Raw genomic sequence first — 14,405 nt, 5'->3', positions numbered from 1 at the left:
TTTTTATAGATATATATTTAATATATATATGTGTGTTTGATCTGGAATAATATATTTGATGTGGACAGAAGCCAAAAGTGTGAAACAGGCAAAAAGTTGCGTAGCTTATAACACGAGGACAAACTGATCAAAGAGGCTAAATATGTGAACTATATGAACTATATACGAACTATAATAATAGTATGAATATTCATCCTTTCGTCCATTCATCTGTCCAACCATCTGAGCTCTGACCGAAAGTCTGACCCTCCGTCTGACCGTTCGTCTGACCGTCCGTCCGACCTTCCTTGCATCCGTCCGACCATCTAACCTTTTTTCTAAGCCTTTGAATTTGTGAGCAACAAAACTTAGAAACTTGAAGTTCTCAAAACAAAGCAACTTAAGCTTTAGTATAAAAAGACATTTATATCTCATAACCAAGCTGTGAAAATTTGTTTAAGATCATATATCTAGAGGCAGAGTTGAATCAAGCTTTGTGCTATTGGGAACTGTCGGAGAAACAAGCGCAGCAGCTGCATAAGTCTCTTCTGTGACAGCTGTGTGCAGCTTTTGCAGGGTATCTAGCCAGTCGAGCATGCCCGACTGCAGCACTCTTCACTTGTTTGTGGCTTTAAGTTGTCCTCTTGGTATGCTGGTTGTTGCTAAGACACAGGCTTTTAGCCGATGGGCGTGTGGCGCAGAATAATTGCAATTAGTGCCACAGAGAAGTGTAAAACTGCGAAAGCAACGCAGAAACTTGGCTGAGCATGGCCAAAACAAGACATTCAGAGTCGGAGTCACAGTCAGAGTCGGAGTCAGAGTTGCAGTTGGAGTTGGACTAGAGTCTGGACTGCGAGTCAGAGGGCAACCTACAAAATGAAGAAAAGTAGCCAAGGAAAACTTTTTAATTGAGCTAAGATCCAACAAATGCGGCTAATAAATATGTATTGAAGTGCGCCATAGCCAGCGACAGGGCAATGCAATGCAAAAGGGTCCAAATGCTACAGAATGCAGCTGCTAATTGCCAAATGTAACTTCAACAGCAGCGGCAATGGCAACGGCAACGGCAACGGCAACAAATGTTCAAGTTGAGTTGAGCGCGTTAGCGAAACAGCAACAAAAATTAGCCAAAAAGTAAAGTCTTGAGTCAGCGAGCGTTTGAGGCACTGCCTGATGAAATTTGCTGCAAGTTATTGCCAACTAATGAAATTAACACTAATTGACTCGGAAGTCCAAGTGCCAGTGCTGTTGCTCCTGCTCCTCCCCCTGCTGCTGCTGCTGCTGCTGCTGCATATTTGAGCTTGAAAAATTGCTTTGTATCTATTTATTTATTTATTTGGCTGTGCTATGTATTATAACAGTTAAAGCTGTAGCAAAACTTGAACTAAAGACCGTCAGACCTTAAAGAAAGCCACCTTCAGATGCCAACATGGAATGGCCACACTCGAGTCGAATGGTCTAATCAATGGCTCCTAGCTGCTTCGAGTATTCCTGCTAAATCTCGAATAGATGCAAAAGAAGCTTTTCCCAGAAGTACTTGTGACTAAATACAGCAAGTGGGATTGATATCTTCTAGTAAATTTAAATTCACTAAGCGACATTTAAAACTGAGAGGGTTGTAAGGAAATTGAATATTGAGTCAAGCTATCAAGGCTGTGCGTAGCCTCAATGATGGGCGTACGCCTACTCAGAGCAGAAATAAAGCAAGCAAACTGGCTGTGACGTCGAAAAAATACTCGAATTATGCGCAGCCTGGCAAACCCACACATTGGAGGCGAAGCAGACGCCTGGGTCTAAAGATACTGAAATCTGTGATTAAATAATCTTATCAAAAATAACTCGAAAACACATAGCTAAGCTTCAGTTGTGTTTATAGTAAGACAGCAGCATTTAGTATTATTCTAACTGGGAATAAACGACTAGCAAACACCAACACTTGATGAGCTCCCACACACACACACATCATTTGCATAGCTCATGTTACTAGAAGTTCATATATTTCAACATTCCAGCAGATAAATAATACGTTGTCAGAGGTGTCAACAGCTCTGCAGTTGCTGCTCTGTTCGAAGCGTTTGCTGTTCCTTTAATTGTTGGCTGGCTTGGCTCATATCAGAGCGTGTCTGCTTTCTTTTTGCTGCTGTCGCTCATTACCTTTGAGTTTGAAATATGAGTCCGTTATTGTTGCCTTGCCAGCATTCAGCTTGTCTGCATCATGTGGGTCAGTGCATGGCAGCGATTGTCAATCAAATGCAATCTGGACGAGATCTATTTGGCATAGAAGTGTGCTGCAGTCTTTCGAGCTGAACTTTAACTTGTTTTACAGCTCTAAGATAGGGCAAGGGTAATCTACAGCTGCAGCTTAGTTTAGTTGAAAGCTATTCAAAGTGAGTTCTTGATTCTAAATACCCTAAGCACATTCAGAATGGTTAATTAAGTTATATTTGTGACTGAACTTGACTGAGCCCAGCTATGTGCTTCAACAGAATCAAACCTCAATCTCTATTCATCTGTCTGTCCAGCTTATGAACGCTTCGCTCTGCAAACCTCTGAGCCCTAGAGTTTTTTGTATGTTATCGATCACTTTTAAGCTTACTATCGATATCTTAGAGCAGCCATAGACACTACTGAAATATACAAATATTTCCAAGCCATTGAATCCCCGTTAAAGTCTGCCTCTAATCAAAGATTTCCTTTAAGTTCAGGGTATTTTCTAGTCGGTCATTCCCCGCAGCTACTTGTTGCACCTGTATTTCGCGTTCAAGCATCTTAATTGCAACCTTTAATTGCAATTATACGCCTGACTGTTTGTTTGTTTTTGCTCAAAGTTTGAAGCGCAACTAAAAAGCTTTCAAAATGTTTCCCCTCCCGCAGAGTTTCTATGCCTCGCACGCCCGATTTTATTAGTTGACATAAATCCTTTGACTGCGAAAGCAACGTGTAAATAGTTTATGATAAGCGCTGGCTATAATAATAGCTGCGCTTTATGCATCTGCTGCTGGCAGAGGTCTATGTCGAGCGAGCGACGCGTAAAATGCTCTAACATGAAATATCACTCATACGCCAGCGACAACATAAAGTGTGAAAAGTTGTTGCGCCACAAGCGAACCAATTAAACCCAGAAACGAACGTTAAACACTAAGTAAAGCAGGTCGCTATTAACATCCGAAAAAAAAATTACAGCCACCTGAGTCAACGTTTTATGTCGTTCATAAATTTGAAAAACCAGAAAACTCTAAAAGGGTCCCTCGAAATGGGTTAAAAGTTTCTGAAGCTACGGTCTAGCAAAGAGTCAGCCACTGCTCTGCCACTCTCTCCCCTTGCCTATATATATATATATATATATATACTTACTGTCATTTTTCAAAAAAAAAAAGACATTTCCTTTTGTCGCCCCAAACTTTTTGGGGGGACTTTGGCCATTTAACCCTTTCAGGTTGTTGCTTTCTTGTTCGCAGAAATTATCAAAAGTTTTGAGTTGGAAGTGCTGATTAATTTTTAATGTTTATGTTTAGCAGAAAGCTGCTGCTGCTGCTGCTGCTGCTGCTGCTGCGGCTACTGCTGCGGCAAAGTCATTTGCCACATTATAATGTCATTTTGATGGCTCGGCCAGGAGGCCTGCTTCGCCCTGTTCGAACACATCAAGTTTCGGACACTTTTTGTTATCTTAGCCAAAGCCACGAGGGTAGTCCTTATGGTAAATGGCCTCACAAAGCACAAGAAGAAGCAAATATTTGAAATTCAATATTTTTTTCAAGAGCATTGTTCATAATGAGAAGTGTCTTCAATGGATATAGGACTACGGACACCACTGCTGCACTGTGGGAAAATCATGTTCCAGGAAGTTAAGAGTAGGCAATGAGGTGGGTAAAGAACTGGAATTATAATAGGAATAATAATTGATGAGAGTTCACAGCGCCCAATGATGCTTATCTTATGTCTTAGGCAAAGGCAGCTGAGCTGTTTCATTCTAAACCTGCAGCTGTAAGCTGAATATGGAACACTTCAACACTTCCCATAACAATTTACAAATTTTCTACAGTATTTCTGGAATACTCACGTCAATTAAACGTGTTCCATATACTTTAACATGAAAGTCAAAATTCAGTAAAAGAGAAAGTTAAAGGAAAGCAGCTCTAGAACTGTTGATCGAACATATTAAAGCACTTCAAATTCTAGGCTTATATACCTAACATGAGAGTCCTAAAGCTACATCCAATCATTAGCAGGGTCCCAGCTGAGTCTCTCCTGATATTCATATTATATACTAGACATTTATCACATTTTATGTTTTTTTCTATGAACTGTTCATGCTTGAACACTCAAGCTCAAGAGTAGGCCTCAGTTGAGTTAAGCTCAATTTCTGATATTAAATTAAGCTTTGTCAAATGAAAGTCTTGTGTTACGTAAGCCTCACAAAGCGAATTCGCAATTTCACTAATAGCTTTCATTGCCAATGTTCGCTAAAGCTTTCAAATTTCTAAACAAAAGCAGAGTTTGTGCTTTGAACTCTAGAGCTCTTAGAGTCAATAGTAAATGCTACACAGAAAATAAATCGCTCAGCACATATCAAACTGAATAGTTTTGAAGGCCATGTGCACAGAGTCAAAGCCTTGACTTGCTACTCTCTGATGTGGCCAACTTGATGGCACTCGGGCAAGGCCATGAAGAAATTTATTTGACACATGTGGCGTATGCGTGATAAATTAATTGTAAACAGAGTGAGAGTCAGAGTCAGAGTACTTTAAATATGTGTACCTGAATGGCATAAGTGGATTGACGCATTTGCTGGCAGCTTTCAGCTCTCAGCTCTCAGCATCCAGCATTCAGCATCAAGCGGACGTCAGCTCAACCAGCCTCATCAGCAGCGAGTTTGGTTTGTCAATTTGACCGCGTGTGCGTGTTCATTGCGATTTGCGGCTTTCGCATTTACGTTGGCTCGTTGGACGCGCTGCAGTTGTCAAACTAGCCGCAGTATTCTTAACGAAGTGGTTTTGCGGCTGCTGCAATTATGAATTTATGTGCCCTGTCACACATAGCCATATAACATATATCTATATACATCTTTATATACGCTGCCATGTGACCCCGCCAAGCCACACAATTGTTTGTGACTTTGACTGATTATTGCCACGAATTTATAATTACTTTAATTTTCAATTTCACTTTTTCGGCTATTTAAATTAGGTCAAATGGCCACTATACGATTTAGCTGCGTGCGTAACTGTGCAGCTTGTACATTATTTATACTAAGAGGAGCTGCCATCGCAGGAGTTGAAATATCCTTTATAAGTTTTATATGCTTTAAATCATATGTTCGTTCTTGTCTTGGACATTCTGTAAGGTCTCAGTCCTTCAACAACTAGAGCATATCAAGCTTCTGCCATATCATCGATAACTTCCTTCCAACTATGACACTTGAAATTGATTAAAATCGATAACAAGCTCAAGTTAGTTGATTAAATTGATAAAACTCAATTGTTGGTTCATTTATCACGCATACGCCACATATGCCAACAAAATCCGAAAACTTCTTTGCGCCATAGGCCAAGTGCCTTCCATGAATGCTATCAATGAAATTGTGAATTGAATACGATTTGGTGAGCCTTCGTCCAGTTTCGTTGAATAACTTAATTCCTTTTTATAAAAATTTGATAACCTGTCTATCAAAGTTCCAGACTCCACTATTTAAAAGCAATTTGTAACTAGAAAATATTATCTCTACGGAATCCACATACCAAACTTGGTGCCTCCAGCCTTAAAAGCCTTACAGTTCTGTGTAGGCCTATCGATTTGTATCGATATAATGTAATTGATATCGAGAAAATGAGAAAAATTCGAACAAACTAACATATATAGGTAAGTAACTTAAGTTCCTAGTCGCTAGCTAGAAGAGATCAGTGAGATCACTGAGAAGATGAAGAGAATGACGGAAGGACAGATGTATAAAGTTGGATCAAGCTTGCTCGTCGTGTAGATCTGGAGTTATAGGAGAATATATCAAATAAATATATATACATATATATCTACATTATCAGTGCTGCCACGCCTCCAAAATATGCCAATCTATCCATTCCCAAAGTACTATAGAAAGTCTCTGCTATTACCTTTTACCATTTATATTCCTTTTCTATTGCGCACACAAATGAAAATTTACGCGACAGCCAACTGGTAATTGGTAACTTATTTGGGCCATTTGTATGCGGGAATGGGCTTTGGAGTTAGTCAGGTATGCGGGCAATACATAAATCATTTTATCCAACGGCAGATGTAATCCGCACATATGTACTCCACTTAAATAAGTAACTCCTAGCCACGAGCAGAGCGGGCGGAGGGGTAGGGGCTCTGTCTGCACGTCGGCACGAGGCGGCTTGAGGTTGGCTCAGCACGTGCCCGTACATCTGTGCCGCAGTTAAGATAACCGAAAGCCCCAAAAAGAAATCCTATCACATCGCGCAAGCGATGCAGCGATCAACCACACAAGAGACGTCCCTAAATTGTGCGCACATCAAGATATAAGCAGCTTGAGCCACCATCTCTTAGGGTGGCACCCACTGAAAAGGGGCGAAGAGGGTATGATGTGTGTGGTAGAGTGTATGTATGTATGAGTTGTGAGAGATGCCACAGAGAACGTATACGTTCTTGAGTGGAATACGAACTGAGCCCATGCTGCCAGCTGCATTCAACCGTCCGTCCGTTCATATCAACTCACTGAACTCGTAAGCTACAAAAGCTACAGAGTTCAACTTTGGAATACTTAAGCTTGTATACCATATGCAGCGAAAACCTTTCCTTTATGTTCACTTTCTCAACTAATTTTCATAATAATGATAAATATCGCTATTTTGACTTTTTTTTTACAGCATAACTCGAGAACTATAATATTTGGAAGTGCCAAATTTTATATGTAGATTCTCTTAGTATATAAAAATATTATATATATTTCCTTTTTTAAATATCCAATACACATTCTATAAAATAAATATATAAAGCTTATTTCAAATAGTAGAGTCTTGAGCTTTGGTACACACACATATATGAGTCTTATAGGAATGCTCTGAATATTTCATGATAATAGTACGTCTAGAACCCGAGTTCAATCAAGCTATTTCTTAAAGTGGGAGTACATATCTCTTATACTTCGACTGCTGGGTATCTGCCAGTCACGCCACTTGCACTATAGAGCCCACTTGGCGTGGGCTCAATGTACATTCACACACTTGGCTAGGCGCAGAGTAGGTTCTAATAGCCATTCGAGTTCCACAATCAATAAAATGCAAATTAAATTGAATAAACACCAATTTGATATGAATTCAAGAGTGGAATATTAACAAAAACTGAATGCGTGGTTGTTTGAATAAGTGCGGGTGTGTGTGGGTGTGGGTGTGGGTGTGGGTGTGTGTTTCATTAGAGTGTTGTGCGTGCTTCACTCATATTCATTATGCAAAAAATCAAATTTTGAAAAGTTGCGCTTAAAATATTTCCACATAAAATAACTCGGCTGGCATCTAGAATTTGGAAAGCGAGCGTACAACTTTCATTACGCAAAAGTTTTTTAATAAAAGCACAAAACATAGTGGCTGCAAATAGCACACACACACACCCACGCACACACACACACACACGCTGTACACGAACAGACATTATTAAAAGCAACTGTTTTGTTTCCCACTGAATGTGCTTTATAATTGTATTTAGAATGTGAAAATTTCGTTGTGTTCGGTCAACTTTGAATTGAAATAAATTTTATTTTCATATCTCTCTCTCTCCCTCTCGCTCTCTGGCGCGCTCTCTCCTTTGTGCTTATGCAAAAACGAATTAAAATTTTGTGGCTCATAGCAACGTATTAATGTGTTTATGGATATCAACTTATTATTATTATTATTATAAAGTTTCTGGTTTAATTTTCAAAGTAAACAAAGTTAACAAAACCTGAATTGTGTTTGCTTGCGGCCCGGATTGCAATGTAGTCCTCTTCGACATGCACGCCAAATAAATAGAGTATAATTCTAATCTGTTTTAGTTACAAATTTCCACCTGAGGCCTACTAAATTATGCATACTACGAGGCCAACTAGATGTTGCAACTGTCCATAAAGACTTGTACATCAATTCATATTAAGGTAGCGCGAGGCAAGCGAGAATGCCCACGGGCATAACCAACTGCATAATACTCTTCAAGTTAAAAAAATTCGATACATTTAATCGATTCAAGTGTGGATTACCTCTTAAGCTGTGGAAAATAAGAGCTGAAATGGGTCTAATAATATACTAAAGGCCTAGAGTGACTCAAACTATCCTAAAAATTGGCACATCAACAAAGTAGAATACAGAAGATCAACTATATATAGAAGCTCTCAAGTTTCTCGTTTCAATAGATAAGCCTAAAAGCCAATACGCTCAACTCACTTAGCTGAGCGAGCACAAAGTTAACTGCAAATGAGGCAAGGCAGGTAGAAGTAAGTATCATTAGAATGCGGTTGCGCCGCTCATCAGTTGCAACTAACGAAATTATAAATGGGAGAGTGAACTATGGCGCGGCGGAGCCATGAATTCCGCTTTAAAATAATTGAAATATAAATCTTAATATTAAATATTTGATGCGTTGGCTTCAATGGGCCGCTGTGTGAATGCATTAAGGTGGAGTCATTTCTATTCACAGCGGAGCAAAGCGGAAGCGCGCAGCCAAGAGTTATCAGCTAGATATTAAGTGTAGACAGCACACACAGTCACACAGAGCTGGCGGGTGGGCGGGGCGGTGTAAATACTTTGTATGCAAAATAAAGTGCTTCAAAAGTCAGTTAAAGTGTGTCGCGCTGGCTGAAGCCGCCCAGCATAAAGAGCGTAAAAAATGCTAAATGATAAATAAAATTTACAACCGCAACAACAAGAGCGACATTGGCAGCAGCAGCAGCAGCAGCAACAGCAGCGCCGACAGCGACATGCGAGGAGGCGACAATGATATGGGAAACGGGGGTGGGTTTTTGCTGCATGCATGGAGAGCATATGGTGGGAGAGAGATAGCCGTGTTTGCATACATTCACAGCATATGGTGTGAGCGAGAAGGGAAGCGTGTTTTTTTTGTATTTTGCTATGCTTGCTTTTGTTGTTGCTGGCGACATAATAAAATGCAATTTAGACATCAAAAATACAGTAAATGGAGCAAGCAAGCAGAGAAGCAGCGCAGAGAATGAAGAAGAGAGAGCGAGAGCGGGCGAGCGGGAGTATGGGTGAGAGTAAGCACGACAGACAGACACATGACTGACAAGCGGCTGGCAAAGGCAAACGACGACCACACACCACACACACACACACATGCACACACAGAAATTGCAACAAAGCGAGTACGCAGAACAAGCCATGCAAATGCCTAAGTGTGCGTGCGAGCTGTACAAAATGGCGGCAAAAGACGCGCAGTGCATGCTAGCAATTGAGTTTTATATTGTCACGAATGTGGGAAGATGAAGACAACAGCATGATGAATGATATATGTGTATGTCTGTGTATGTGTGGGTCTGTCTGTCTGTTTGTGTGCTTGTGAATAAATAAGAATGTGAATAAATAAGAATAATTTAATGACAGTTAATGTGCCTTTTAAATAAGCCAAGGCAAACAGAACTTGCAGTTGATAAAACTATATACATAGCTATATACCTAGATGTGTCTATATATATATAGCTGGCAAAGTCCAAGCAACTGTCACTTGGCTAAAGCAAAAGCACAAACTGACAGCAGGTCAAGGCAGCAGCAGCAGCTGCAGAGACTGAGAGAGGGCAAAAGAGATAAGCCTGGAGAAGAAAATTCTGTGCATTCCTAGCCGTAGCAACGGCAAACAAAAGGTGTGCTGCTCTTAATTTAATTAGAGTTTGCGTGCCGTTAGCTTTTGCTAGCTTAAATTACTTGAATTGCGCCATAGGCATAAGGATGCCCCGCTGCCAGAGCCAAGATGCGAATCTAATGGTCTGGAAATAGCATTTACCAGTTTTCACAAAACAACAACAGCAACGGCGTCGTCTTCATGAATTTCATTTCATTTAACACAATTTCATTTAAGTAAATAAAACTTAAATAAATATATACAGAGAGAGCGAGAGAGAGTCTGCCTGTGTTCGCATACATAATAAATGCAGCATTAAATTGCAGCTTAAAAAACCTCGGATGAAAATGAGTTAATGCGGTTTTTTCAGTTTTTACTTTTTTCTGTATTCAGACGAATGCAAATGGTTGTAATGTTAAATGAGTCACAAAATTGGTATACAACACAGGATTTTGGCTTAACAAAATTAATTTCGACTCAGCGATAAGCGAAACACGAACACATTCCGTATGCCATGCCATGCCATGACATGACAGTGTTTGCCTCGCAGCACGGGTCGTATGAGTAACGCAATTATTATATAATTGTGTGCTTGGAGTAACGGGAAACGGGTATTACCACCAGCTCTTGACCTTATGCAGCACCGTCTTGAACACGGGCACCTTGACCGGAAAGGGCTTGGGCACCTTGATGGGCAAATACTTGATGACCGTGTAGGGCACACGCTTCTCGACGGGCACGGGTATGTGCTTCTCCACGGGCACTGGCACCAGCCGCTCCACCGGCACCTTGAGCTCCTTCTCCACGGCGACCTGCACCTGCTTGGTGATGGGTATGTGTATGGGAACGGGCTTCTTGATCGGTATGATGACAGCATGAGAGATCGGAATTTTGACAGGCTTCTCGACGGGCACATGCTGTGTCTTGACGTGCTTCACGGGCACATAGTTGATGATGTCCACGTGGTGATGATGATGCGACTGGCCGTGACTGTCTTCGTGAGCACTTGACTCGGCTAGGAAATTGCTGCCGTGCTCATCTCCCTCTGATTGCTGCTCGTAATCGCTGGGTCCGCTGCCTGCTGAGTCCGATCCGGCTGATGGCCCGTTCTCGTTCTCGTGAGGTGTGAAATAGGACGCGTGCTCCAATAGTTGTTGCTGCTGCTGGTGCTGCTGGTGCTGCTGCTGCTGCTGATGCTGCTGCTCCTCGGCATGATGCTGCTGGAATGCTTCGTAGCCAGAATTTAGAAAATTTCCCACCGACATTTTGTCGTAGGCGTAATGGCTGCCGCCCGCCTCCTGTGTCTGCTGGTATTGCGGCGCCGATGAGGGCGTCCACGCGGCCTGCTCTGCTCCACTGAAAGCCGGCAGATAGCCAGCCGCATGCTCAGCGCCAGCAGCTGGAAAATTGTAAATCGCTGAGTGCTGGCCGCTTCGACCTGCCTCTGTATCGCCGTAATCGCTGGCTGTTGCCGCCAGTGCCGCAACGGCCGCATCCTCATGCTGCTCTTCATAAATTGGTATCTCTTGTTTTGACGAGGCGGCTGCCAAGGCTTCGGTGTGCGTGGGCGCCACTGAGGCATAGCCGTTGCTAATGTGTCCCAGGCCCGAGAGATTTGTGAGCCCATTAAGCACAGCTCCCAAACCGCCCTGGCCGTGTCCGCCCAAACTAGACGAATCGCTTCTATAGCTGCGTCGCTCCCCCTCTGCCGCATCGTACCGCAAGCCGTAGCGCTGCAACATGGACGACATCGCCTCCTTCTCCCCCGTTGGCAGCCAACGATTATCGTGCTCCCGCGCCATGCTCTCGCCATAACTGCCGTACAACGTTGTCTGGGCTCCAGCTGGCATTGATGAAGCTTTCGTCGACGCTGTCACTGTGGTCGGCGGCACGGCAATCCACACAATTGCAACGACCACAAAGAGCGGCATCTGCGGAACAGGGGCTTAGCTTAAGTCCATGAAAATTATTTTAGCAAGTAAAATGGTTTAAGTCGAACGTGCCCGACTAGCAGATACCGCGCATTATCAATATTGCGGCTTGGTATACATACATGAAGACCTAGCCATGTGCATACTTACTTATGCAGTGCAGCTGTCTTAACAGCTCCACTCTATGGGAAATAGACGGATTTAACTTGGCTTCTGTTAGTACGATCTTAACAAAATTTGCAGAGCATGAATATACTCTTTAAATGATAAGTTCAAGAAAAAAATTCAAGAGTCTATTATTTGAAATAAGATTTCATTCTATCAAATTTAAACAGAATAACAAAATTATCTAAAAATAGATATTTTGTAATCTGAACTCACGAACTCAAGAACTCAAGAACTCACATATCAATTTTAGTGCCTCTAGCTACAATAGTCTCCAAGTTATGCTTCAAAAACCAATATGAAACATCGATATTTATCGATAACTAAGAAACGTAATAAGTTATCGAAAGAAACTAATAAACTTAAACTCCCTCAGGTAGCCAAGAGTATATATGTCAAATTTCAAGTCTCTAACTTGTGTAGTTCTCGAGATATAAACAGTTAGGCGGGCGAACATGAAAATAGACAGACGAACGGGGGGAGATATATATATATATACTCTATAAGCACTGCCTTCTACCAATTGTTGCATCAAACCAATATACCCTGTTTCCATTGTCAATGTTTACAGGGTATAAAAAGGCAAAACTCTTTTCAAGCAAAGTGCTAGAAAATTGCGCTATTTTTATAGCAAAAAGCTTTGACTTAGGACGCGCACCGCATTGCTTTCACTAATGCATTCTTAATAAGCACCAAGAGATTAACAATTATTGTTCACAATATAAAGCACTTGCCACTTGCCACTTGCCTCTTGCCACTCGCCACTGGCCACTCGGCTGTTGCCACTTACTACTTGGTTCTGCTGGGTGCTTCACTCTCTTCGCGGACTCACCTTAATAATGTTGGCCATTTGGCTTGGATTTAGGCTTAGGCTGGCAGTTGTCCTCCGGTTACTGGACAGCAGACCTCGTTTGCTGCACGGCTACAATGGAAATGTCTGCAGCTTGAATGTGGTGCGCGTTTTTATACTGCAGATTGCCGCCACTAGGACAACGGCCGCCGATGCTTTTCCTATTACACAATCTGCAATCTCAGCGCAGTCGTTGCTTGCAGAAGGCGGCCGAGGCGAGACGGTGCCAGGTGAGCCAAAGTGAGTGTCTTTCATTTGTTGACCTCCCGTTCGCTCGCTCCCACTGGGCCTACAAGGAAAGCTGTAATGGCATAGCATTTGATATTGCTATTTCCAATTTCGCGCCCATTTCTCTGTCTCTGTCTCTCTCTCTTGCTCTGGACATTTATGAATTAAGTTACGCGATCAATTCAAAGCTACCAAAAACCGGCTAAGACATAACAAAACGACAATCGCACTCGACAAACAATAGAGTTCAAAGTCATTTTCCATTTGCCACGGCAGGCGAATGGTAGGAAAAACTGCAGGCGGCACGCGCCAATTTTTAATAGCGAACTGCTGCAGACAGCATTGCACTCTTGCCACGATCACGATTTGCCCGACTGCTCAGACTGCCTCAACGTGGCCTTCATAATCAAAACAAACTTGCACTCGTTCAAAGTCGTCATCGTTGTCATCATGTGCTAAAGCCAAGCCAACAGCAGACAGCAGGCAGCAGACAGCTGAGCTCAGCGCAAAAGTTGTTTGGCGAGTGAACGAGCGACTCCAATTGGAGTTCAGTGGAATGCTGCCTGACAAAAGCTGACTGCTGCGCCTGACAAAAGCTGCCTGCTGGCAACGCACAGGCGAGCCGTGGCTGGCTTAAAGGCAGGCATTTAGATGAAAAGATAGACTCGTTTGACTAACTAAAAGTAATAGAAAAACAAATTAAAATTAAACAAAATTCAATTGAGATATTTAATTATATCTTATTATATTTTTAAGCGACTTGCCTGCCATTTTATATAATATACCGCATTATTCAACTGAAAGTTTGCATAGCTCAGCTCAATATATTGAAACTCTGTCCCTTTGCAGTGCAGTTAATCAGCGCAAATCAATTTTCAGGGTTTAGTTGGTTACTTTCTTATCAAATTCATGCCAATCTCTAGCTGTATTATTGGTTCAAGACTCAGGAAATTTCATGCATGCTCAAGCTTTGCAATTGTGCAGTGCACTGCCTGCGCTATAAAGACACAATTAATTTCTCAATCAAATACATATTTTTGTACACTATTTCCATGAAAGATGCTTCACGCTTAAATGGCATATCTCATCAAATACTTAACTTAACGAATGTTACCGATAACTCAAACAGCAGTCGATTTATTGTTATCGAAAATAGTATCACTCTTGTTTGGTCAATCAGCACACTGGAAGTGCCGCTGCTGCAGGCTGACAAAAAGCTGGCTGCTGCAGCTGACTAAAGCTGACTGCTGTGAGCCACAAAAATTGCTGCTGAAACATTGTAAAATGTTAATTTTCATTGTCTAAGCTCGCTTGCAACTGATTTGCATTTACTTTGTGCAAATGTCCAAAAAAAGGTTAATTTTAATTGTTTTACGATTGTTTTTTACTTCTTCTTTTTTTGGTCGTTTGGCCATTGTTCAGTTTATGGGCCGCAG

At 41.8% G+C, this 14,405-nt stretch overlaps 1 protein-coding gene across 1 annotated transcript; it reads right to left on the bottom strand.

Moving 5' to 3' along the window:
• Positions 1 to 10,323: 10,323 nt before the first annotated feature.
• On the bottom strand, positions 10,324 to 11,726 carry LOC111600068. Its single transcript, XM_023316002.2, has one exon. It carries the CDS (start codon positions 11,724 to 11,726, stop codon positions 10,410 to 10,412), a length of 1,317 nt encoding a protein of 438 aa, XP_023171770.2. The 3' UTR covers positions 10,324 to 10,409.
• Positions 11,727 to 14,405: the final 2,679 nt, after the last annotated feature.

The sequence above is a fragment of the Drosophila hydei genome, unplaced genomic scaffold, assembly GCF_003285905.1.
Source record: "Drosophila hydei strain 15085-1641.00,03,60 unplaced genomic scaffold, DhydRS2 tig00008144-arrow-arrow-pilon, whole genome shotgun sequence".
In the NCBI taxonomy this organism is placed as follows: Eukaryota; Metazoa; Arthropoda; class Insecta; order Diptera; family Drosophilidae; genus Drosophila; species Drosophila hydei.
The sequence above is the reverse complement of the archived record's forward strand: the minus strand, read 5'-3'. Positions and strand labels throughout refer to the sequence as shown.